Source organism: Phascolarctos cinereus, unplaced genomic scaffold (genome assembly GCF_003287225.1).
Source record: "Phascolarctos cinereus isolate Bilbo 61053 unplaced genomic scaffold, phaCin_HiC Scaffold_2;HRSCAF=192, whole genome shotgun sequence".
Taxonomy (NCBI): domain Eukaryota; kingdom Metazoa; phylum Chordata; class Mammalia; order Diprotodontia; family Phascolarctidae; genus Phascolarctos; species Phascolarctos cinereus.
The window spans coordinates 55,813,294-55,836,543 of record NW_027555625.1 but is presented as its reverse complement, the minus strand read 5'-3'; the positions used below and the strand labels follow the sequence as shown (position 1 = coordinate 55,836,543).

Here is a 23,250-nt window from a genome sequence, read left to right as displayed (position 1 = left end):
AAGGAGTTCACAATCTAATGAGGATACAACTTACAAACAACCATGCTCCAAGTAAGATATTTACAGGATAAATTGGGAAGTAACCTTAGAGGAAAAACCCTAGGAGGACCAGGAAAGACTTCTTGTAGAAAATGGGATTTTAGAGCTGAGTCTTGAGGGAAGGCAGAGAAAGAGATGAAAAGGAAGAACATTCCAGGCCTGGGGGTGGGGCAGCCAGTGAAAATGTACACAGCTGGGAGATGGAAGGTCTTTTTTGGGGAACAGCCCGGAGGCCATTGTCCCTGGACCCTGCAGTGGAGGAGAGTATGGTATTAGAAGACTGAAAAGGCAGAAAAGGATCAGGTTAGGAAGAACTTCATGAGCCCAGAGCATTTTATATTTGACACTGGAGGTGACAGAGAGCCACTGGATTTGACTGAATATGAGGATAACATGGTCAGTCTTGAGGGGAGGAAGGACTGGAGTAGGGAAAGACTTGAGGCAGAGGGGTTGAGCAGGGGATTACTGCAATAGTCCAAGTGTGAGGTGATGGTGGCCTGAATCAGGGTGGAGGCTATATCAGAGGGAAAAAGGGGGTTATTAAAAGGTAGAATTGAGAGGATTTGGCAACAGTTTGGATGTAGAGGGAGTGAGAGTGACAGAGAGAATGATGAGTCAAAGATGACAATCTAGGTTTAGAGTCTGGGGGATGGGAGAATGGTTTGGCCCTTAAGAATAATCTATTTGATCCAACCATTCTGGAGAGCAATTTGGAACTATGCCCAAAGGGCTTTAAAATTGTGCATACCCTTTAACCCAGCAATACTACTTCTAGGTCTGTGTTCTAAAGATCATAAAAAAGGGAAAAGGACCCACATGTATGAAAATATTTATTGCAGCTTTTTTTGTGGTGGCAAAGAACTGGAAATTGAGGAGATGCCCATCAATTGAGGAACGGCTGAACAAGTTGTGGTATATGAATGTAATGGAATACTACTGTGCTGTAAGAAATGGTGAGCAGGCAGATTTCAGAAAAACCTGGAAAGATTTACATGAACTGATGCAGACTGAAATGAGCAGAACCAGGTGAACACTGTAACAGGAGAACAGTAATATTGTTCGATCACTGACTGATAGACTTGGCTCTTCACAGCAACGCAAGGATCAAAGACAACTCCAAAAGACTCCTGATGGAAACTGCTCTCTACATCCAGAGAAAGAACCATGGAGTCTGAATGCACATGGAAGCGTACTATTTGCTCTCCTTTTCCTTTGTTGTTTTGTTTTATTGCTTCTTTCTTGTCATTCCTCCCATTAGTTCTAATTGTTCTTTATATCATGACTCATGGGAAAATATGCTTAGTACGAATGTATAAGCAGAGCCTTTATCAGACTGCACACCTTGGGGGAGGGGGAAAAATTTAAAACCCAAAATCTTATGGAAGTGAATGTTGAAAACTAAAAGTAAAATAATTATTTTTTTTTTAAAACAGAGAATAATCTACTTGAGTCTCTTCCAACCTAACAATCTGCATTTTAAAGCTATGCCCATTCTCCTCAAGCACTTGGAGTGAGGCCCCTTCGTGCTGCAATTGGTAAATACAAGCTCATTTTACAGCTCATGGATATTGGGTTTGGGGCCTCATACTAGTAGCTGAAAAATGTGGATCTAGAAGAAAAAAAATGCAAAGAATTGCTATACTTCCCAAAGCCATGTCACATCTATCAGCTGCCATCCTGAATTCCCTACACGCCTCTACATGACAGAAAGGAAGGCAAGGTATGAAGCACAACTAAGACCTCGGGGCTGTCCTCGAAGTTCCTGGAAGAGCTGAGGACGTAATGCAAAGTTTCCAGTCCAGGCTCATTTGGAATGCTACCTCAAACGAGAATGCTAGGTCATCTTCCCTGGCTACAAGGGCCTAGGCCTACTACAAGCCATTGGGAATGATGACGTCTCCAACTAAAGAGAGGGACGTAGGCAGAACTCCTAATTAGTTCTTTCCTTAGCTCTAATCTTTCAGGCCCCTGCTAACTCGTGAAGGCAGAGGAGAAAGGACCCAAAATGCAAAGCCGAAAAGTCTCAATTAAATGAAAATAATCTCCTCTTCCCGACATATGTTTTCCTCTGTAAGCTGTGACTGAGGTTTGATGTCCTTCACTGCTGTACTCTTCCCTCCTCTGCAAACAAGAATGTATTCACAAACAACTCCAGCATTCTAAGAAATGTTACCCATGTAAACAGTGGTCATAAACAAATCCTTCCTGAGTGCCTACTTAACTTCCAGGCACTATGCTTGGCAGGGCTTTGCAAAAAGCAGTGCCAGGGAAGGGCAGCCCCACCTGCTCACACGAAAGCCCTAAGTCACCACGGACCCAATGATCCAGGGCTTATTCAGGACAAGCAAACCTGTGGATATACTAGGTACTGAAGTCGCTCCTCAGGGGCCAATCAAGAGCTGACACCACGCAAAGATATGTGGGGGGAGGGTCAACAAAGAGGGACAGATTTGTTTTTTAATTAACTTTTCCCTCCCACTACTTCCCCTACCTCACCCAAATTAAGCATATTAAGCGCACGCGCGCGCACACACACATACATACACACACACACACACACACACAAATAAAAGAACTTCTTCAGTACGTATTTACTTGGTCCAGAAAAACAAATTCTCACATTAGCCATGCCTGAAGCTTATATGGAAGTGACTTTTCTGTCATCTAGGCTAGCGTGTATATGTGTGTGTGTGTGTGTGTGCGCGCAGGTGTGTACACATATACATATTACCTATATATACACATATACAATGTTTAAGCCTGTTTTCTAAAAATGTTCATCAATAAAAGGGTCCAGCCAAATATAAGAATTAGGGATGAGAAAATGAATGAGTTCAACACAGATGTTCATTTCTTCTGACAGGCAGAAATAAGCTGGGACAGCCAACAATGGAAAAAAGATAATAATTTCCCTTTGAGGTATAAGGAAAAGTAAATGTTTAGATGAATAGAACTTTTATTAACTATATGCAACAAGGATACTTAATTTATACTGAAAGCAAGGATGAAAGGAACTACAAATACCTAAGTGGGATATGAAGATGCTCTGCTCTCTGCTGTTAGGAATTCTGAGCCCAGAGCAGGGGCCTTCCACACCAAACCCAGAGGCAGTGGCCCCAAGATGGCAGACTGGGCTGGCAGGCCTGGAATGGCAGTGCAGTGAGCTACTGCTCATCGAATTCTCTCTCCCCTGAAGGGACAGGACACTACATCTCTTGAGCTGAGACTGTCATAGCTTTTGCCACTTTTACAATCCCTGTAGCTCCTATTTGTCGCTGTCTAATCGAACACAAGTGCTCTCAAGAAATCTGAGCTACGGTAGAAGGTTTTTGCTGCAGAAATGCATTTTCAGATTATGTCGTGAAAAACCAAAATTCAGCCTTCTTGCTCACATCACAGGAGTCTATTTTTATCCTCTGTTGGCACATACACAAAACATAATCAACTGGAAGAATATTAGAAATTTTAAAACCCCCCACATAATTACATATGAAATACTATAAAATAAAAACCACACTCCTACACCCTTATACATGCAATAGTATCTTTAGAGTCAGAAACACATTTCCTTTTATCTTAGACTTTTAATGTCAGGTACATCTGGTCACTTGCAGGTGCAAAAATCCCTTATTTTCTCCCCCAGAATTTTAAAAGTCCGTAAGGCACTGGCTGCTTTTTCCACTCTTACCAACAAAATCAGAGGTAGAAAAAGCTACCTGACCAACACGTGGCTCTTTGCAGCTGTACAGATGATGGCCATTTTTATATTTGAAAAATGACGACTCTCCATTAAAATTCTTAGAGTTAGTCACTCTGGATCAGCTGACAGACACTCCCTTTGTAAAACAAATGGACCTCGAGACTCCTGACTAGTCTTTAGCCATCTTACTCTCTTTTTCCTGGCCAGCAATTAGGAACATTTGTTGAGTTCTGTCAATTTTCCATGTGAAATGAAAGTTTGTTGCTTATTAAATTAAACATGAAAAACTTTTTATTTTGTTCTTCTGTAGCTAATCACTGTATTCTAAAAATGTAGTAAATATAATTTTCTTATGTGCTAAATTATTTTGGTTGAAACATATGTTTAGTAATGATTTTTAAAATGTCTTCTTTTTAAAAACAGTAATTACTTACACAGATAAGAGAAAATCTAGGCTTTGTTCTCAACTCTGTGACAAACCAGCTGGGCATCTCTGGAAGTGTTACCTTCTTTAGGTCTGTTTTCTCATCTGTAAAATGAGGGGATCAGATTAAATTGTCTCTAAAATCAAGAAGCTGCTAGTCAGTCATTTTAGTCACGTCTGACTCTTTGTGATCCCATTTAGAGTTTTCTGGGCACGGATATTGGAGTGGTTTGCCATTTGCTTCTCCGGCTCATTTTACGGATGAGGAAACTGAGGCAAACAGGGTAAAGTGACTTGCCCAGGGTCTCATAGCTCATAAGTATCTGAGGCTGGATTTGAACTCAGGAAGATGAGTCTTCCTGACTCCAGGCCCGGTGCTCTATGTACTATGGCACTACCTAGAAGAGTTCAAGTTCTGCCTCAAGCACTTACTAGCTGTGTGATCCTCGGCAAGTCACTTCATCTCTCTGTGCCTTGGTTTCCTCATTTGTGAAACTTTTTGCAAACCTTAAAGCACTAAATAAATGCTAGCTCTAAAGACCCTATAATCAGTTTGGCAATGATGACCAGAGATGGTAATAGTCCCACAGAGCAAAGCTAACGTCCATTCCAGGAAACAACAACAAAAACCCAGCAGAAGGAAATTCTTCTGTGGGAGCTGAGCATAGGAAATGTTTGCTGCAGAGATGAAAGATATCTGTAGTCCTCTTCTAAGCACACTTAGAGGCAGAGAAGCATTGGTGCCCTGTCAGGGGGCCGCAGAAGAGAAAATAAAATAAACTGAATTATTCTGTATCTTGAAACACCTATAACTTCACAAAACAGCCAAATTTTGTTAGAGCGCAGATCATTATCATATATGCTAATCAGCAAGCAATTATTAGGTACCTGCTGTTTGCCAGTTCTGTGGCAAGCACTGGGAGTATAACTACAACAGAGAAATAGCTCTTGTCTTTGAGGAGCTTACACTCTAACACATGCCGACAACCTAACATATATTTTAGAGTTTTAAGATGGTACCAACAAGGTCTAATTACGTGCAATGAGGTATCAAGGACGACACAACGGTGGTAAACATCAAGCCTTTAATGGTGGTAGTGGTTTTTCCTGTTCTCAAACAATAAAATCATAAAGAAGATATACAGCATCATCACTGGACTAGATATACTGAGGCAGGAGTACAATGACCACCTAAAAATGTTTAAGATTTAAAAAAATTTATTTTTAATTTCCAATATTTACTTTTATAAGATTTTGAGTTCTAAATTTCCCCCTCTCTCCCCTACCCTCTCCCCAAGATAGTCTGCAGTCTGATATAGGATACACATGTACAATTATTATACATATTTCCACAATAGTTACATTGAGTACGAAGAATCAGAACAAAAGGGAAAAAAAAACACGAGGAAAAAAAATAGTATGCTTCAATCTGTATTCAGACTCCTTAGTTCTTTCTCTGGATATGGATAGCATTTTCCATCACGAATCTTTGGAACTGTCTTAGATCACTGCATTGCTGAGAAAAGCCAAGTACCACAGTTGGTCATTGTACAATGTGGCTGTTACTGTGTACAATGTTCTGGTTTTGCTTACTTCACTCAGCATCAGTTCATGTAATCTTTCCAGGTTTTTTTGAAGTCTGCCTGCTCCTCATTTCTTATAGTACAAGAGTATCCCATTACATGCATATACCACAACTTGTTCAGCCATTCCCGGATTGATGGGCATCCCCTCCATTTCCAATTCTTTGCCACCACAGAAAGAACTGCTATAAATATTTTTGTACATGTGAGTCCTTTTCCCACTTTTATGATCTCTTTGGGATATAGCCCTAGTAGTGGTAATGTTAGATCAGAGGGTATGCAGTTTTATATCCCTTTGGGCATAGTTCCAAATCGCTCTCCAAAATAGTTGGATTAGTTCACAACTCCACCAACAATGGATACAATGACCATTTTTTGAGAGCTGCAATACTCACTAAGGCCACTAAGGAACACAGGACTTAGACCAGACAGCCGAGCCCACATCTTAGCTTAGATGCATACTAGAGGCAGCTCTGGTATGGTGGCAAAAGTACTGGACTGAGAGTTAGAGAATCTGAGTTTAAATCTGGACTCTGTTATTGACACTGTGTCACCGTGGGGAAATCAAGTCCCTCTTGGGCCTGAATTGCCGCATCTGCAGAAGGAGGGGATTGTGCTAAACAATCTCTCAAGTCTTCCAATCTAAATCCCATGACTCTATAACTGGGCAACTCAGGCTTTTCTCACCTAGAAAATAGGGATGATAATATACTATCTACTCCACAGAGTGATTATAAGAAAGTATTTTATAAAATGTCAAGTGCTACATATGAAGTGACCTACTATTTAGCAAATAAGTTATTTCTATGAAAATGCAAATTGTCACTTCCTTGTCCTGATCTGTCTTACATCTGTAGCAACTACAGGAAGGGAAGCAGTTGCCGGTGGGCTTGTATGAAGAGAGGTTGCAAAGGGGTCTGCTTTCTGACTTGCACAGCTGGCACAGAACCATTAGTGTAAATAAACAACAACTACTTAGTGTCTCTCTCATCTTCTCTTCCTGTCATACATGATGGAGTCAGAAATCTGGAGATCATGAGACTTGCTCGTTTCACTTAAAAATCTTGTTGCTCCACAGAGTTTTCCCCATCTATTTTCCCTGTATATATTTGGCTAACTTATGTGCAATAGTTTATATTTACACAACATATTAAGGTTTATAAAATACACAAATTAACTCACTTGATCCTCATAAAAACCCTGTGAAAGGCAAACTAAAATTATCATTTTCATTTACTGGTAAGGAAACTGAGGCTCAGAAAGGTTAGATGATTTGTCTAAGGCCATACAACTAGAGAGCACCAGAGGTGAGATATGAACCCAGGTTTCTCATATCCTGACTCTCCTAACTCCAAATCAGTACTTCAGTACCCTTTTTACTGCGCAGTACTACCTCTGAGAACAGGACCTTATCTATCACCATAATGCTATGTAAACTCTAGAGACATTCCTAATGTTTCATAGCTATTAATGGAGCCATACAAAAGTGTTAATTGAATCTGACATAAAATATATTACCTATATTATCCATTTCAAGTTACATGATGCAGAAAATAGGAAATAGGTTATCCTCAGCTCGATGTTGTTTCTGGCTAAGGTTCATCTAGGCTTACAAAGAGTGTGCCTGTAAGAAACCCAAAGTTACACTTTAAATGAACCTCATCTTGAAAGCAAGTACTTCTAGGACATTAAAGATTCCTTTTTCCGTTGATGAGTCAGTCATTTGGATGAAGTAAATAACCTCACCATATTGTGAACATATGGGTGAGAAGTACCAGTCCCAAAGAAGGTCATATGGTGTTGAACATGCTAAGCTTTTAAAATACATGAAATTATTTATTTCCTTAAGCCTAAAGTATGAAGATGACCCTTATGGGGGAAAAACTGCTACAACTGCCCTAATTAGGGAGCTAAATGAATCAACTTGGCAAGTAAAAACTCCCCAGATTCTGTTCTTCAATGGGCAATGTGCCATTGGCCTCCATAATCAAGGATGGAGCTACTGATGGTGTGTATGTAGGAGTGGCTAAGATGATCCATATGTGACTAATAGTTCTTTCCACTGTGGGGACATGTGATGACTGGTCTTTGATAATGCAGTTTTGGTGACTGTTAGCAGTTCATGGAGGTTTGTAGCTCCACCTATAAACATCTTGCGGTTACTCTGAAGAAATTCTTTCAAAAACAGACAGCTCTTTCTTGAATGCTGCACACCAGGCTGGCATATCTGATGGGGCTGCTATTTCCCAGGAAGCTGTATCATGTGGTGGCTGAAATATATGCCAATGTATTTTTGATAGAATTCCAAATTGCCCTCCTTTCTATCCTCATTTTAACTTATTCAAAAGATGCTTGGGCATCCTGCATTCATTCTCTTCAGAGGTAAACATAACATGGTAAAAAGAGATCCAAGATGGGCTTGGGAGACACGTTGGACGAGATGACTTCTGTGATCTCTCCAACAATGAGATTCTGTGAAGGTAGAATCAGTGAACTGTGTGCTCTTGGCCAAGTCACGTAGTTTTTCAGGACCTCAGTATCTCCATTTGTAAAATGGGAATCAGAATTCTACCTAGCTCAATAGTGCCAGCATGAAAAAATACAGTTTGTAGACCTTAATGTCTTGCATAAATGTGATCTATTATTATTATTGTTATTGTCTATTCTCTTTGTGTGTACAGTACTGCGCTGTGGCACCAGTGGTAGGTTGATTAGAACACAAGAAAGTGCTGCCAGGAACGCCGCCTAGTAATTCAATGTTTAGTGAGCTTGACAGATGGCATACATGGAACGGCATCATTACAAGAGCTAACATTTATATAGCACCTCCTATGTGCCAAGCCCTTTATTAAGAGCTTTACAAATATTACCTTGTTTGATCCTCACAACAACCCTGGAAGGTGGGTGCTGTTATTACCCCCATTTTACAAGTAAGGAAACTGAGGTAAACAAGTTAAGTGACTTGCCCAGGGTCATACAGCTAGGAAGATGAGTCTTTCTGACTCCAGGCCCTGCACTCTATCCACTGTGCCATCTAGCTGCCAAAAGAGCCAGGTCAGCATCCTTAATAAACTTAAAATTCACAGCTGTGTAGACATGACTCCTACTTCAGTCTTTCCTTGAGCTAAAGCATTGTATCAGCAAGGTGACATCATACTGCCAAGCATTTTGCCCGAGATCTGGAATATATTCTTCAAGTAGATCAGTGATCTAGGCAATGTGGACGTGTCCTCTACCGTAGTTGGCTAGAGAGAGTTCACCAACGCACCAGGGGCCTTCCTTGCAGGCTCCCGAGAGAGTACATGGGATGTCCACTGGGGACACATGAAAAAGCCTTCATCCCCCTTCTTTTTCAAGGTTCTGGAGCTGTTCCATGTTGCAGCCTGTTCTAACCCACACAGCTTCTCTATTGCCCTCAGTAATACTAACCTTAATTCTTCAGAGAACATCACGTTCCACAACTTGGAGCTATCCAACACTGATAAGACAACGGAATGAACAAGCTAGACCTTTGTTTGTTGGCCATTAAAGCAGCTTTTCAGTTTCTTGGAAGCAATCCAGCTTGCTCTCTCTTTCTCCTGTTTAGTTCTGCGTCCAACTCATTCTCTAAGTTTACTGTCTTTCCAAGAGACATCTATTGTGATAGATGAGTTCTAAGCCATCCAGCTGGCCACATGGCATAAAGGGCATTCTGCATCCATTTGGTTTTCTGGTGTGAATGGTCATGGATTTTTTCCAGGAGACACTGAAGGATTCTTGGGCTCGTCAGCTATGTCATGCGCAAAAAGGAACACCTACAGGACCTTAACACGGATGGGGCACCTGTAGAGATTAGACTATCAGATCTAATGGGAAGCCTCTGACACTGTCATTCCCCTTACCTCCCTGATTCTCTTTTCCCTCTGGGTTCCTGGGACGCCACTCTCTCCTGGTTCTTCAGTCCTGTCTACTCAATTACTCCTTCTCAGTCTCCTCTGCTGGATCTCCACCCAGGTTTCCCTCCCAAACCACTGGGGTCCCCCAAGGCTCCGTCCTGTCAGACTGCTCCCTTTTCTTTATGAACATAACAACACAAGGGACTTCTCCAATATCTTGTTTAACTTCTCGTGATGTATGTGTGGAGTCAGTTTTGACTTTGAAGCAGTAGCTTCTCACTTAACCATCTCTGCAGCTAAGCCATTAGCTCCTGGAGCACATTTCCATCAATGCTCCCAGGGGCTCTGACAGCTGCACTGATTTTTCCAAAGCTGGAATAATTCTGCAAAATGCTCTATGTAGCCTTCTCAGTGAGGTGGAATAAGGAAACCACACCAGCCTTTGATACTTTTCTAGCACCCTTCTTTTAGATATCGGCTTTAAAAGCCTAGAGACCTGTACCACAGATGGGGGCTGACTTATTTGATCTTAAACATAGATGATTAAAGATTATGCTCAGACAGACATTTAAGCACATCAGAATGTGCTGGCATAAACTGACATGAACTATCAGCATCAACTTCTCCCACTGACCCCGGCTGTGACAGTTTATAAATCTCTGTAGCCAATTTAACGGCGAGCTCCCCCACAAAGTCCACGCTGGGGTCCATCCCAGAAAGCTGCTTGAGCCTCACAGTGCTACCAGTGTGTGCTCTATTGGTGTAGCCACTGGGGGCCCAGTGTCCTGTGTTAAGTATGCCACAATAAGAGAGAGGAAGAGGGCTTTAATGGGGACAGAACAGATATAGGCCAGGGATAAATAAATCGGCATTTATGGTCAGAGTGGCTTGAGAAGGAGCTATGACTCACCTTTAAATCAAATTCACACAAGCATTTTCCTCGCAGATATTAAAGTAGGCTCACTTAGACTAGACAGCTAACAAAAGTAAATAAGCAAGTTCAGGGGCTCTGAATAGAGTGACTGATGTACTACAGGCCGAAGCACAATGACCAATACAAGGAAATCATTACTGAGTAAAAGAACTGATGATATCTCAGTTATGGAATTACTTTTTAGAAAAATATTAGAAGCTACAGTCTTCCTGGAAAGGGAATGGGAGAGCTCGGGTTTCAGCAAACAAGTAGAACAAGCAGCCTCTGAAGCCTGGGCCTGAGTTTGATTTTCTTTTATGTAAGTAGGATCTCACATTTTTCTACCATGTCTGAGTGACCACAATTTGCATTGTTGTTTTTCCCCCAAAATCCACAACATCAACTATAGCTCTTCCCTAAGGCAATGCATGTCTCTCTGCCCTTCTACAGACAGCTGCTCGAACTATAAAATCTTCCTAATATGGAATATTATAAATACTCTTTTATGAAATGGTAATCTTGGAATAGGAAACTAACGCCAGCTTCAGTGTGGTAGATCTGCTCTCACAAACTGACTCTAAAGATTGGGCCTCAGCCTGCACAGAGAGAGCGCTCTATAATCTGGAACAGTTCTGTAACCTATTCATCCATCTTCACTTAAGAGTGAGTTGTGGCCCAAGATTCTGAGGTAACCCACCTTCTTAAGAAAGATGCCGGGAGATTATTCATGTCCACTAAGCATGGAGACATTCTCAATTTACTTTCTAGAGCTGACTACTTCCACACTCACAAACTTGAGCTTTTAATTAGTATAGCTGGAGGGGCCTAATGAGTTACTGATGTTTATTTCTAGTGTCTTTAAAAAAATTATTAAGGATTAAGATAGAGGAAATTGACATTTTAGTTCCACAGAATTCTCCTTCTAGGGTACATGTAACAAAAGGCATTTTGTATGTCAACAATGAAAAGAAATAAGCAAATATGAAAACACTGGCATGCCCCATTTCGATGCTCATATTTTGGGGTGGATTCTATTTATTTTTCCATGTCCTAAGGCTTCTGAAAAGCTTTGGAAAACTCAAGATGAAGGATGGAAAATATGGACAAAAATGCTTATTTTTTCTTAGTTTCATTCCAAATTAAGCAGAACTTCTTAATGCCTTCCCAGCCATTTGTATATTTGCAAATATGAGATTCCTAATTTCAAGAAATCCCTCAAATCTGATTGCATCAGTCTGGTTTCTGAAGGGTGAAAATCTATTGCAAACTAATTAACAAATGATCTCACTATTATACTTTGGAAAGAAAAATTAAAATATTTCAACAACAGGGCTAAACACATGTGCCAACAGCTGCTTTATCTCCTGCCTCTAAGTGAGTTTATTTTTTGTGGGAGATCAAAGAATTCAGAAGCAACATCAGGATTTGTAAAGGTGAAAACTATATATAGTAGATGGTCAAGACTGATCACACTGTACCTGAAATGTAAATATAACACTGAAAAATCAGGAACAGTTGGCCAAATTTGGATCAAGATCACTTTTGGTAGGGGGTAGGAGGTGGTAATTCTGAGAGTAAAGCCTTGAGGAAAAAGAGTATGCTATGTACTATATGAAGCAAAGAACAACACAGAAGAAAAAGTCCTTGGCCAGCTCCAAAAGCAAGAACCAGAATTCTGAAAATCTTTCATGGCAATTACCTACCATGGACCATATGATACCCTGTGGCTTTGGCCTCGTGCAGCCGGTCACAATCACTCTGGTGGGAGTGAGGATGTAATCCACAGTTAGATCATGGTCACCAAGCAGCTCTTCAGGTATATCAACCACCTGATGGGACAAAAATGTGTCAAACTTCAACAGAAACAAATCCTTATGGGCCAGAGATCACCTTGGAAAACCTCAAACTAATGTTATCTATGTGGTTTTGTATTTTTATTTATTTTGTTAAACATTTTCCAATTCCATTTTAATTTGGTTCTCGCCACACTGGGGAGTTTTGCTGACAGTCAGTGAGTTTGAAACCTCTGGTGTGGATGATCTGACAAGGCCTGGTGCCCAACTTAAGTTTACTGAAGGAGTCATTAGTAGGAACAGAACACACTGGTTACAGGAAATCATACCCAAATTTACATTTTGATGGGGGGCCCGCTTGTGGTATCACTAAATGAATCCAGCCCTAGCAGCTTAAAAACAACACATGGCACAATCACAATCAGCGTGAGGGCAGTAAAACAGATGCACAGATAAACACACTCACACACGTACAGAACAGAGAAGGAGGGTGATGGTGTTACTTAGTTCAGCTGACAGAAATTACCTGGCAGTCATGCACAATGGTCACTACTGGGGTCTCCTCCCGGACTGCTCCCATGGATACCATCATTGCATATTCCATGTCAGCATAACCTTCTCCCTTCCCAATTCTCCATCCTGCAAGTAAACAAGGCCATGACACCAATGACAGCTTATAGGGTGTGGGAAACAGCAAAGGAACAGTTTTAATTTTGTTGTGTCAGCGCTAAAATTCAAAACGACGCTTGTCCCTGCCAAACGAGTCCATGCTCACAGGAAGCTAACTTAAGGTGGACCTCCTATAGTCAAAAGTCCATGATGTAGCTCGAAACGCTTCTGCTACATGATATCAGAGGCACAGTTCCTAAGAATGAGTATTCTGAATGCATATTAGAAAGGAAAATGAATTTCACAGAAATATCTCACCACTAATCTATGGCAACAAGGATTCTTTTTAAAGATAATGAAATAGCAATTTAGAAACATACTTGAACAGATCTCTAACAAAATGTTAAATGTTTTTTTAAAAATAATTTCCTGGGAAGAAAAAGTCAAGCCTTCAAAAGTGAGGATGTGTAGCCTGAAATGATGGTAAATGACAATAGTTACACTTACATATTATTTTAGGTGAAGAAGTACTTATTGTACATTATCTTGTGTGGTTCTTTGGAACAACCCTGTGAAGTAGGCCAAATAAGTATTGTTATCTTTGTTTTACAAATGAGGAAAGTTCTGATAGGTAAGGCAGCCTCTCTGATGTCACATAAGGCAGAGCAGAAACTGGACTCCACATCTTTTGACCATGTTGCCTCTCAGACATATGTCTTCTAAAAATCACTCTACATTATCTTAATCACCAAGAAATGCTCCAGTGAGACATGGGCTAAGTAGAGCTGTGCTGTTGCTCAGTCAATTCAGTTATATCTGACTCTTTATGACTCCATTTGGGGTTTTCTTGGCAGAGATACTGGAGTGGTTTGCCATTTCCTCCTCCAGCTCATTTTACAGATGAGAAAATTGAGGCAAACAAGATGAAGTGACTTGCCCAGGGTCACAACTAGTAAGTGTCTGAGGCCAGGTTTGAACTCAGGAAGGTAAGTCTTCTTGACTCCAGGTCTCCCACTCTATGCACTATGGCGCCACCTAGCGGCCTAACCAGTACTCTTTTTTAAATAGGGAAATGGAAGTTAAGAGTAAAAGGATTTATCTGAATGAAATGTGGATTCAAACCCAGAATTCTTAGATTCTTAAAGAATCTATCACATCAAACTTCTACAAAGACAGCAAATACGAAAAGAAAGGTTTTTGGTTTCTTTGGTTTTTTTAAATCTCAAAAGATCCATTCTTTTATATTATTACCATTCTAGGACACTAGCTATTTTGGAAATCTTGCGTATAGCCTAATATGGTTCACAAGGACCTCAAATAATTCTGATCCTGGGAGAGGTTAATATAAGGCCTCAATTTACAATGTTCACTCTTTCTCATCTCTCCCATTTCTTTAGTCTCTCTCTCTCTCTCTCTCTCTCTCTCTCTCTCTCTCTCTCTCTCTCTCTCTCTCTCTCTTTCCGTAAAAGATAAAAGAAAAGGCCTTGCTAGCCACAGTCAAAACATTACTTTACAAGTGCATCTCTGCTAATATGCTGACCCCAGGTGGAACCTACCGATTCTCCAATTTAAACAGATTACTTTCAAAGTGCCTGGGTTTGAAGCATACAAGATGGCCTTGTAGAGTGGAAATAGCAGCATGAGGAAAAAGTCCACCATAAACCACAGGAGCTTAACTGCTTGGGGCAGTTGAGGGGTGAGCTGCCTGGCCAAGGGAGCATAGCCTTGCCAGAGGCTGTCCTGAAGGTGGCACAGCTCTGTTCCCCTGGCAAAGGACCAAAGGCTTCTGAAAAATTGGCGAGGAATATAAGGGACACGCTGTGCTGTTAAAGACACAACTGATTACAAGAAAAACAAAGCTCAGAAGCTAAGGCTTTTCCACTGTTCAAGTCCCTCACAAACCAATGATTTACTGCAAATATATTCAGCTTCAGGCTCAGGTAACTTGAGAAAAAAGAGGAGGCTTATTTTAAGACCTTTTCCTTAAAGTAGGTGAATTTGAAAATGATGAATTATTTGAAGAGTCAACTTAATCCTCAGTAATCTACCCACGACTGTTTTAATTAGGAGGACCATACAATACAGTAAAAGAGTGCTGTGCCAGCAGGTTCAGCTCTAACTTCTTTTTTTTTTTTTTGGTGAGGCAATTGGGGTTAAGTGACTTGCCCAGAGTCACACAGCTAATGCGTGTTATGTGTCTGAGGTCGGATTTGAACCCAGGTCCTCCTGACTCTAGGGCCAGTGCTCTATCCACTGCGCCACCTAACTGCCTCATAACTCTGACTTTAGGTAGATTCTCCAGGGGTGGGGAACCTGCAGCCTCAAGGCCACATGTGGCTCTCTAGGTCCTCAAGTTCAGCCCTTTGACTGAATCCAAACTTCACAGAACAAATCCCCTTAATAAAAGGATTTATTCTGTAAAACTTGGACTCAGTCAAAGGGCTGCACCCAAGGACTTAGAAGGCCATGGGTGGCTTCCAGGTGGCAGGCTCTGCACCTCTGCTCTAGGCTAAACTCAAGCTCTAACTTTACTTCTCTCACCAAACAGGGTTAGGGGTGGGGTAGGCAAAGTCACCACTATTCTGCAGCAGTATTTCCTCATCTATAAAATGAGGTGGCTGGACTTCAGAGCCTCTATATGTCCACAGTAATGATCAGTGGTGACTCAGGCATGTGTCCAACAATGGGCTGATTATCCCGGGGTCATGATCGTAGAAAAATCAATATAGAATACTTTGAGAATAACAACTGAAATCACAGCTATACTAAAAAACATGAATGCAAAAATACCTTAGAAGACAGCATTAACAGAAGTTTCTGAACACACTAATTAATGTTGTTTATTCCTACCTTTTACAGAAACAGCCACTGATCCCACCACTATCAAATCCACTAGGACTCTGGAATCCAAACCTATGGGTACGCTGTAGTTTTTTACACCCTAAAAGCAAAAACATGTTTAAAAACTTCAAATACAATAGCAAAAACAAGGTGGGCTAATGAAACATTGTTGCTTATCACCACAAAATAGAGAGGAAATTCACCACATACTATTTAATAATCATCATTTTGGGTGATAATAAGCCATAGCTATATACTCAAGTTACAAAACTAATTCTTGTGTACCTGAATAAAATTTCTCTTGGTCAAGGGGAAAAAGGATCATTAAGATGTGTGTGTGTGTGTGTGTGTGTGTGTGTGTGTGTGTGTGTGTGTGTGCGCGTGTGTGTGTGTGTGTGATGTATAATATATGTACGTGTATATATATACACACACATATACATCTGTGTGCATACATATCATTAACGAATGAAAGCCTACATTAAAAACAATTAGACTAAAATGTGGTATAATACAAGAAGGACAAAACCAAAGCCTCCTAGAAAGTCTAGAAAAATATAAATTTCAATTTTAATTTAGCATAACCTTCAAAAATTGGAGACAGTTATGAAGTACTATATTGGGCCATGTATGTAAATAGAAAACCACTTCTGAAATTAGCACATATAGTTCATTTTAAAGTTCATGGCCCAAACCACAATGATCATTTCCTCTTATTATTGTTGTTCAAACTGTCACCATCTGTTATCTCTAGATAGCTATTTCCAACAAATCAGGTGAATGATGCTTGCTGAGTCAAAAAATGTTTGCATTTCCTTGGGTGTTAGCCGCAGTGTTCAGTGACTGACCCAGTGATGGGCTGAACCATATTCTTCCTTAATCTCCAACTCCCTCTTCTTAGACTTCCTTTTCTTAGACTCCATCCCTTGGACAGATTTCCCTCCAATATTACTGTTACTGGCTAGGGTTTTCTGTTCAGTTACTCTGAGGAGCAGGAAGGGCTCTGAGCAACTTAAAGACCCCATATACTGAGGGTGATGCAGGAGGCAGGTGGTGAGAGATATGGGCTGGCTCTGTGGGCTATGACAGGTATGGGAGAAGGGAGAAGATGGGTAAATATGTAGGATACTGAGGACAAACTTTAGAAATGCAATCTGCCAAAAAATCAAAGTAACACCAGAGTTTCTGGGACAGATGCACCAGAAGAAAGAGTTTTAGCCATGAAGACAGAACCACCTACATAACTGTCTGACTGTCCACTTGTCTGCTTGTTTATCCCTGTGCTGATCTACATTATTAATTTTAAAAAAAAACAAACCAAAAAACCCCCCAAAATTCTTGCCACATGGTCATGGCCTTAATAGTTACATGTTGTTTTCTATCAATTTTTTTTTTACTAAACCAGCTTGCACCTTAGCAGTAAAATGTTTTAAGCCATATAATAGGCCTTTAATAAATGTTAAATATCTGTTGAAAGATTCTGGATCTCTTATTGTCCTAAAAACTTTGTTTTATAAATTATTAAATGGGAAACTCTATCTTGAGGCCAAGAAGATTATAGAATTCATTAGAATACATATTTGGAAGTGAATGTCTTTGAATTTCAAATTCTATAAACTGTCCATTTTGCAACTAACTGTGGCAAAGGGCCTCTCATAAAATGCACTAATATGAAATTATATATAATGTTAAATAGACATCTTCAATTTTACATCACAACTATATTATATAACATGACAAATCTGAGACTCAAACCTAGGGCCTCCAACCTAGAATTTATTCTTCTTTCTACCGCACCACATTGCCTTGTCCAGAATGTTAGGCTACAGCTAATAAGTGAGCCTTAAAATATTGTGATTCTGATTTTTACAGGGCTGATGGATAGAAACACTTTGAATTTTACAATATGATAGAGAGTGATTGAAATTCTGAAGATACGATACAGGAGAGATTCCAATGAAAAGGAAAAGAGGTAGTCATATAAAAGGCCTATATGGCTTGTAGGGAACAACTGACTTAAAGGCAAGTAGAGATGACGGCAATAGGGGTGGGGGATAAATGAGGATGAATAGAAGAGTAACATGGTCATGTAAAAACAGTCATTGGGCTGCAGCACAGCACAGGAAGAGCTGAGGCTCACGATGAACGCTAAAAAGAACAAGGGCTTCATCAAGTGGGAATGGCTAAAGGAGTTGTAGTATATGATTATGATGGAATACTATTGTGCTCTAAGAAATGACGAGCAAGCAGATTTTAGAAAAACCTGGGAAGAATTATATGAACTGATGCAAAGCGAAGTGAGCAGAAGGAGTAGAACACTGCACATCGTAACAGCAATATTGCAATGATGATCCACTGTGAAAGACTTAGCTACTCTGATCAATTCAAAGATCCAACACAATTTTGAAGGACCCATGATAAAAAATGCTATCTACCTCCAGAGAAAGAACTGATGAACTCAGCGCAGATCAAAGCAAATTTTTTTCACTTTATTTTTCTTGACTTTTCTTTTTTTTTTTTTGCAATCTGGCTAATATGGAAATGTTTTGTATGGCTTCACATATGTAATGGGCATTGTAGTGGTTGCCTTCTCAATGGGCGGAGGAGGGGCTGGAGGAAGGAATATAATTTGGAACTCAATTTTTTTTTAAATGAATGTTAAAAATAAAAGAACAAGGGCTTAAAATATCTGTTTTGAAAGAAAGAAGATGATCACAGAATTCATTAGAAGTTAGAAATTAACTTTAGGAAATTAGGAATTATCTTTCAATTTCAGATTCTATAACATAATTTTTTTTCGGGCACCTAAGCCAAAGGATATAGAATAAAAAGCATCAAGAAGTAAGGCATTATATATAATGTTAAAGAGATTTTCAATTTGGAGTTACAACCTTATGATACAAATTAGAAAAAGTTAATATAGGTATGCTAATAATTGGGGAATTTGGGACCAGATCTGCAATTTCATTGCAGATATGACAGCTGAGCCTCTATCAGTGACCTCTGAAAGACCTTAGAGAAAGGCAGGAGGCTTCAGAACTATGATGGGGTGGACTCTCGCACCTCACTCTTTGTCCCGGGCAGTTCTGTCCACTTCCCACCTTAGGTGGATGGACTATTGCAAACACATCTGAAAGTGACCACATCTGTCAGTATAAATACTATTCTGTTCTTGTTGTCTTTTGCCTCTTTACTGTGATGAGCAAGAGAAATCCTTCAAGTAGAGCAATGAGAAGAGAAAGGATATTTCTTTTCTTTTCTTTTTTTTTCTTTTGAGAAAGGATATTTCCAGGAGTGTTGGTCTAGTTCTAGCCAAAAAGCCAGTCAAGTAACCCAGCTGAGTCATGTGCTCCAGACCAGACTGGATGAGTGTGGTAACAAAACTACCACAAGGCAAATGCTATGCTCCAATCATTAAGGCAAAACATCACCCCCTGTTTTGCAAATCTACTATGCTTCAAATAGTTATCCTAATCTTGACTGCTTGGCAATGACACTGCCATTACCCCATACCCCATATTTTAAACATGGGGCAGGGCATGGCTAAACTCTGAACATTGAAATCAAAAACAAAAAACAAAAAAAACTATGGCGACAGCCTTTCCCTTAACTTGCCCTGCCTCAGGGCCAGGGTAACTGCTGTACCTTTAACATCTCCTGAACAATGTGTTACACCACCATGGGGCCTCAACCGTTGGTCACAGGTTCCCAGGGGCCCTGAGAACCTACCCAAAGTTTTACACAGCTATGTTACTCTAGCTGAATGACACCTCAACCAATAAACCACTTTCTGACCACTGGACTGAGAGTCCACCATTCACAGAACTCAAGGCCCCAACTGTACCCGTAACCAGGCCAAGGATGCACCTGTGCCAACAAACCCTCTCTCACTCTCTTTGATCCCCTCTGTCCCTCAACTGGCGAAAGCCTGGCAAAGGCCATACACGAGCCAGGTCTATAACTATCTGGAACAGGACCACAGTTGCAACACTGCCCTGACTGCTGGTTCAGAGGTCCAGTTTTGAAAATACTGGACGAGCAAAGTAACAATATGTGCTATAATGAGATTTGACCTATACGTTATCTCCATTTGTGTTATTTAAATTAGGAAATAAAATAATTTGAATTAGAACACATTTTATCAAATTCTCCTTTTACCCCTGTTGCAATGGGGGCTGCTTATAAATCAAATTTCCAACTAAATGCTAAAACAGACGTTTCAAAGGCATTTGTTATATATACCACATTTTAACACTAGAGGACAGCAGAGGGGCATCTAGCTTACAAAAATGCTTTTTTTTTAGAGGTGAGTTCATAGAATCCTATGGCATATGCACTCCTCTGGTCGCCCGAAGAGGGGTTTAAAGATGATATAGTCCAACCTGAGTAATCTCCCGTTAGGAGAAACTGAACCCTAGATTCTCCCAATGAGACAAAACCATTTTGAGCAATGGTGAACAGAATCTGGGTCTCTGTACTTGCAAGATTGCTAGAAAATGGAAAATCTTTTATGTGAACTGAACAAATACGGTAAATTATTCATAGCTTTTCTGTCTGAATTACTAAATTCAGAGTTAGTACTTGACATTCCTTTTTGTGGAGCACTTAAAAAATGAAACCACAAATCTCTTTTAAGTAAATTTGACATCGAATTTTCTAAGCTGTCCTGCTTGTCTGCATTTCCTTCTGGATTTCCTTCTATTCATTTATGTGTGTTTAAAAATACTTCAAGGAGGGGCAGCTAGGGAGCGCAGTGAATAGAGCTCTGGCGTTGGAGTCAGGAGGACCTGAATTCAAATCCAGCCTCAGACACTTAACACTTACTAGCTGTGTGACCCTGAGCAAGTCATTTAACCCCAAATGCCTCCCCAAAAAGCAAAAACAAAAAAAAAGCTTCAAGGAGTCATTTTTAAAAATCTTTTTCAGTTTACAAAAATCTATTCTCTCCTTCCTACTTCCACTTTCCACTGAAAAAAAGAAAAACAAAACCCTTGTGACAAATATGCAGTTAAGCAAAACAAATTCTCCTATTAGCCACGCCCCCAAGATATATGATATGTTCATTTTCTGGTTTGCTTTTAAAATAATAATTTATTAATATTCATTATTTTTACATCACCAGAATATTCTCCCTTCTCCTCTCTGAGGACTATTTCATTTAACAAATAACACTTTTTTAAAGAAAAAAAAGGCAGAAAAACAATTATCAACACTGATACATAGAACAAGTCAGAAAATACACGCAATATCACTGTAAAGTAGTGGGGGTGGGAGTATCTTCACATTTATCTTCACTGGGGCCATGTGTGTTCTTTTAAATTTTGCAACATTTATTTTTCACTGTTTTGTAATTGTTCTTTTCTTTCCATTCCTGTGGTTGCTATTTCCGTGGCTCTGCTTACCTCACTGTGTATCAGACTGTGTGCATTTCTCCACACTTCTCTATATTCACATTTATCATTTCTTAGAGCATGGTAATATTCCATTACATTCTTGTATAATTTGTTTAGTCTGTCCTCAATCAATGGACATCCATTTTATTTCCAATTCTTTGCTACCACAAAAAGTGCTACTTTTTGTGTATATGGGAACTTTCTTCTTCCCACTGACCTACTTAGGGTACAAATCTTGTAGTGGAATCTCTGGGTCAAAGGATATGGACATTTTTGTCATTTTATGTGCATAATGTTTTCCAAAATGATTATGAGTCACAGCTCCGCTAACAATGCATATTTCCCCCAAATCCTTCCAACATTGATTATTACCATTTTTTGGTTGTTTTTTTTGCCTATTTGCTAGGCACAAAGTGAAACCTCACGGTTGTTTTGATTTGAATTATCTTATTATTCATTTAGAGCATTCTTTCATATAGTTAGAAGTTTGTAATTCTTCTGTTGAAAAACTGTTCATATTGCTATGATCGAAATGAAGATAAACTTAGGCACAAAGTTTCAAGCACGTTTAATTTACTGGTAAGGCAAGCAATTACCAATAAAAGGGGTCTCTCAGCTCTTCAGTAAGCCAAAAGACCCTGAATGAAATATTTTTTACAGAAAAAAAGGAAGAGTATCCAAAAACTTGAAGGAAGCATCATAGATAGGTAAAACAGTATGACTGGTTACAGGGCTTGAAGCTTCACAGGCATGAGGATCAATATGAGTGTCTGGAAATTAGGAATGAGGGGTTAGCAATGACCCCTCCTTCCATCCTAGAGCTAAGAAATGCTCATTTTTTGAGTCCACTTCCAAGGACAGTTTAGCAAGAGCGGACAAGACTACCTTGGATAACAGACCTGGTGTTCACCTGAATCCCTCAAGGACAACAGATTTCTTTGACACGAGAACAGAACAGTGTAGCTGGAGATCTGAACTTCTAAATGTAGCTTAGAGACAATGAGTAATTTACAAGGAAGCTGAATTTATAATTTTAACTCTGAGACAAATCAAACATGACATTGGCAGTTACAAAAATGTCTGCAGTGAAACAGAACTGAATCAATAACAAAATAAAATCAATTTGATTTTCCCAATTTTCAATATCTTTTGTCTTTATATCTTGGATAGCAAACCCTTATCTGAGAAATTTGATACAAAGATTTTTTTTTCTCCACAGCTGACAGTTTCCCATCTTACCCTAGATAACATTACTTTTGTTTGTGGAGAAGTCTTTCAGCTTCATGTAATCAAGGTGTCTATTTCATCTTTTGTGACTGCCTCTGTCTCTTGTTTGGGTTAAGAACACATCTCCTACCCATGGCTGTGAGAAGTACATGATCTTCTTCTGTTCTATTTTTTTAATGCTGTGATCTTTAATATTAAGGCCACACATCCATTTGGAACTTACTGGTACAGCATGTTGATCTACACATAATTTCTGTCAGACTGCTTTCCAGTTTTCCTAGTAGTTTTCATGAAACAGGCAGTTCTTTACTAAGAAATTTATGTTTTCTAGTTTATCAACCATTAAGTTGTTGAATTCTATTGCTTCTGATTCTCCCATGTGTCATGTTCTGCTGATATCTCTTTTTTAAATATGATTTTGATGACTTCTGCTTTAAACTATAATTTGATGTCTAGAAATACCATTCCCTCTTCATTCCTACCTTTTTCATAACTTCCCTTGATATTCTAGATTTTTTGTTTCTCTGAATGAATTTTATTATATTTTATTAAGTTCTGCAAAGTAGCCCTTTGACAGTTTGATTGGCATAACATTAATGTTATCATTTTTATTCTATTTACATGGCCCAACTGTGAACAATAAATATCCCTCTATCTAATTAAGCTGCTTTTTATTTAAGTATTTTATAATTGAATGCATACAAGTATTTCATGTGTTCTAGTAGATTGATCACCAAATGTCTGATGTATTTTGTGGTTGCTCTGAATGTTATTTCCCTTTGCATTACTATCTCTTGGATTGCTATTATTATGTAGAAATGATGATCATTTTTGTGGGTTTATTTTTGAAGCC

The 23,250-nt window shown here is 39.5% G+C and overlaps 1 protein-coding gene across 5 annotated transcripts in view; it reads right to left on the bottom strand.

Moving 5' to 3' along the window:
• Positions 1 to 23,250, bottom strand: part of MTHFSD (methenyltetrahydrofolate synthetase domain containing) — a 79,024-nt gene that overhangs the window by 35,348 nt on the left and 20,426 nt on the right. For all 5 annotated transcript variants that reach the window (XM_020989226.2, XM_020989228.2, XM_020989225.2 and 2 more), the window contains 3 exons: positions 15,787 to 15,877; positions 12,854 to 12,966; positions 12,238 to 12,363 (listed from right to left, as the gene is read on the bottom strand). In XM_020989226.2, the coding sequence (XP_020844885.1) occupies positions 12,238 to 12,363; positions 12,854 to 12,966; positions 15,787 to 15,877 (330 nt within the window). The remainder of the gene's footprint in view (positions 1 to 12,237; positions 12,364 to 12,853; positions 12,967 to 15,786; positions 15,878 to 23,250) is intronic.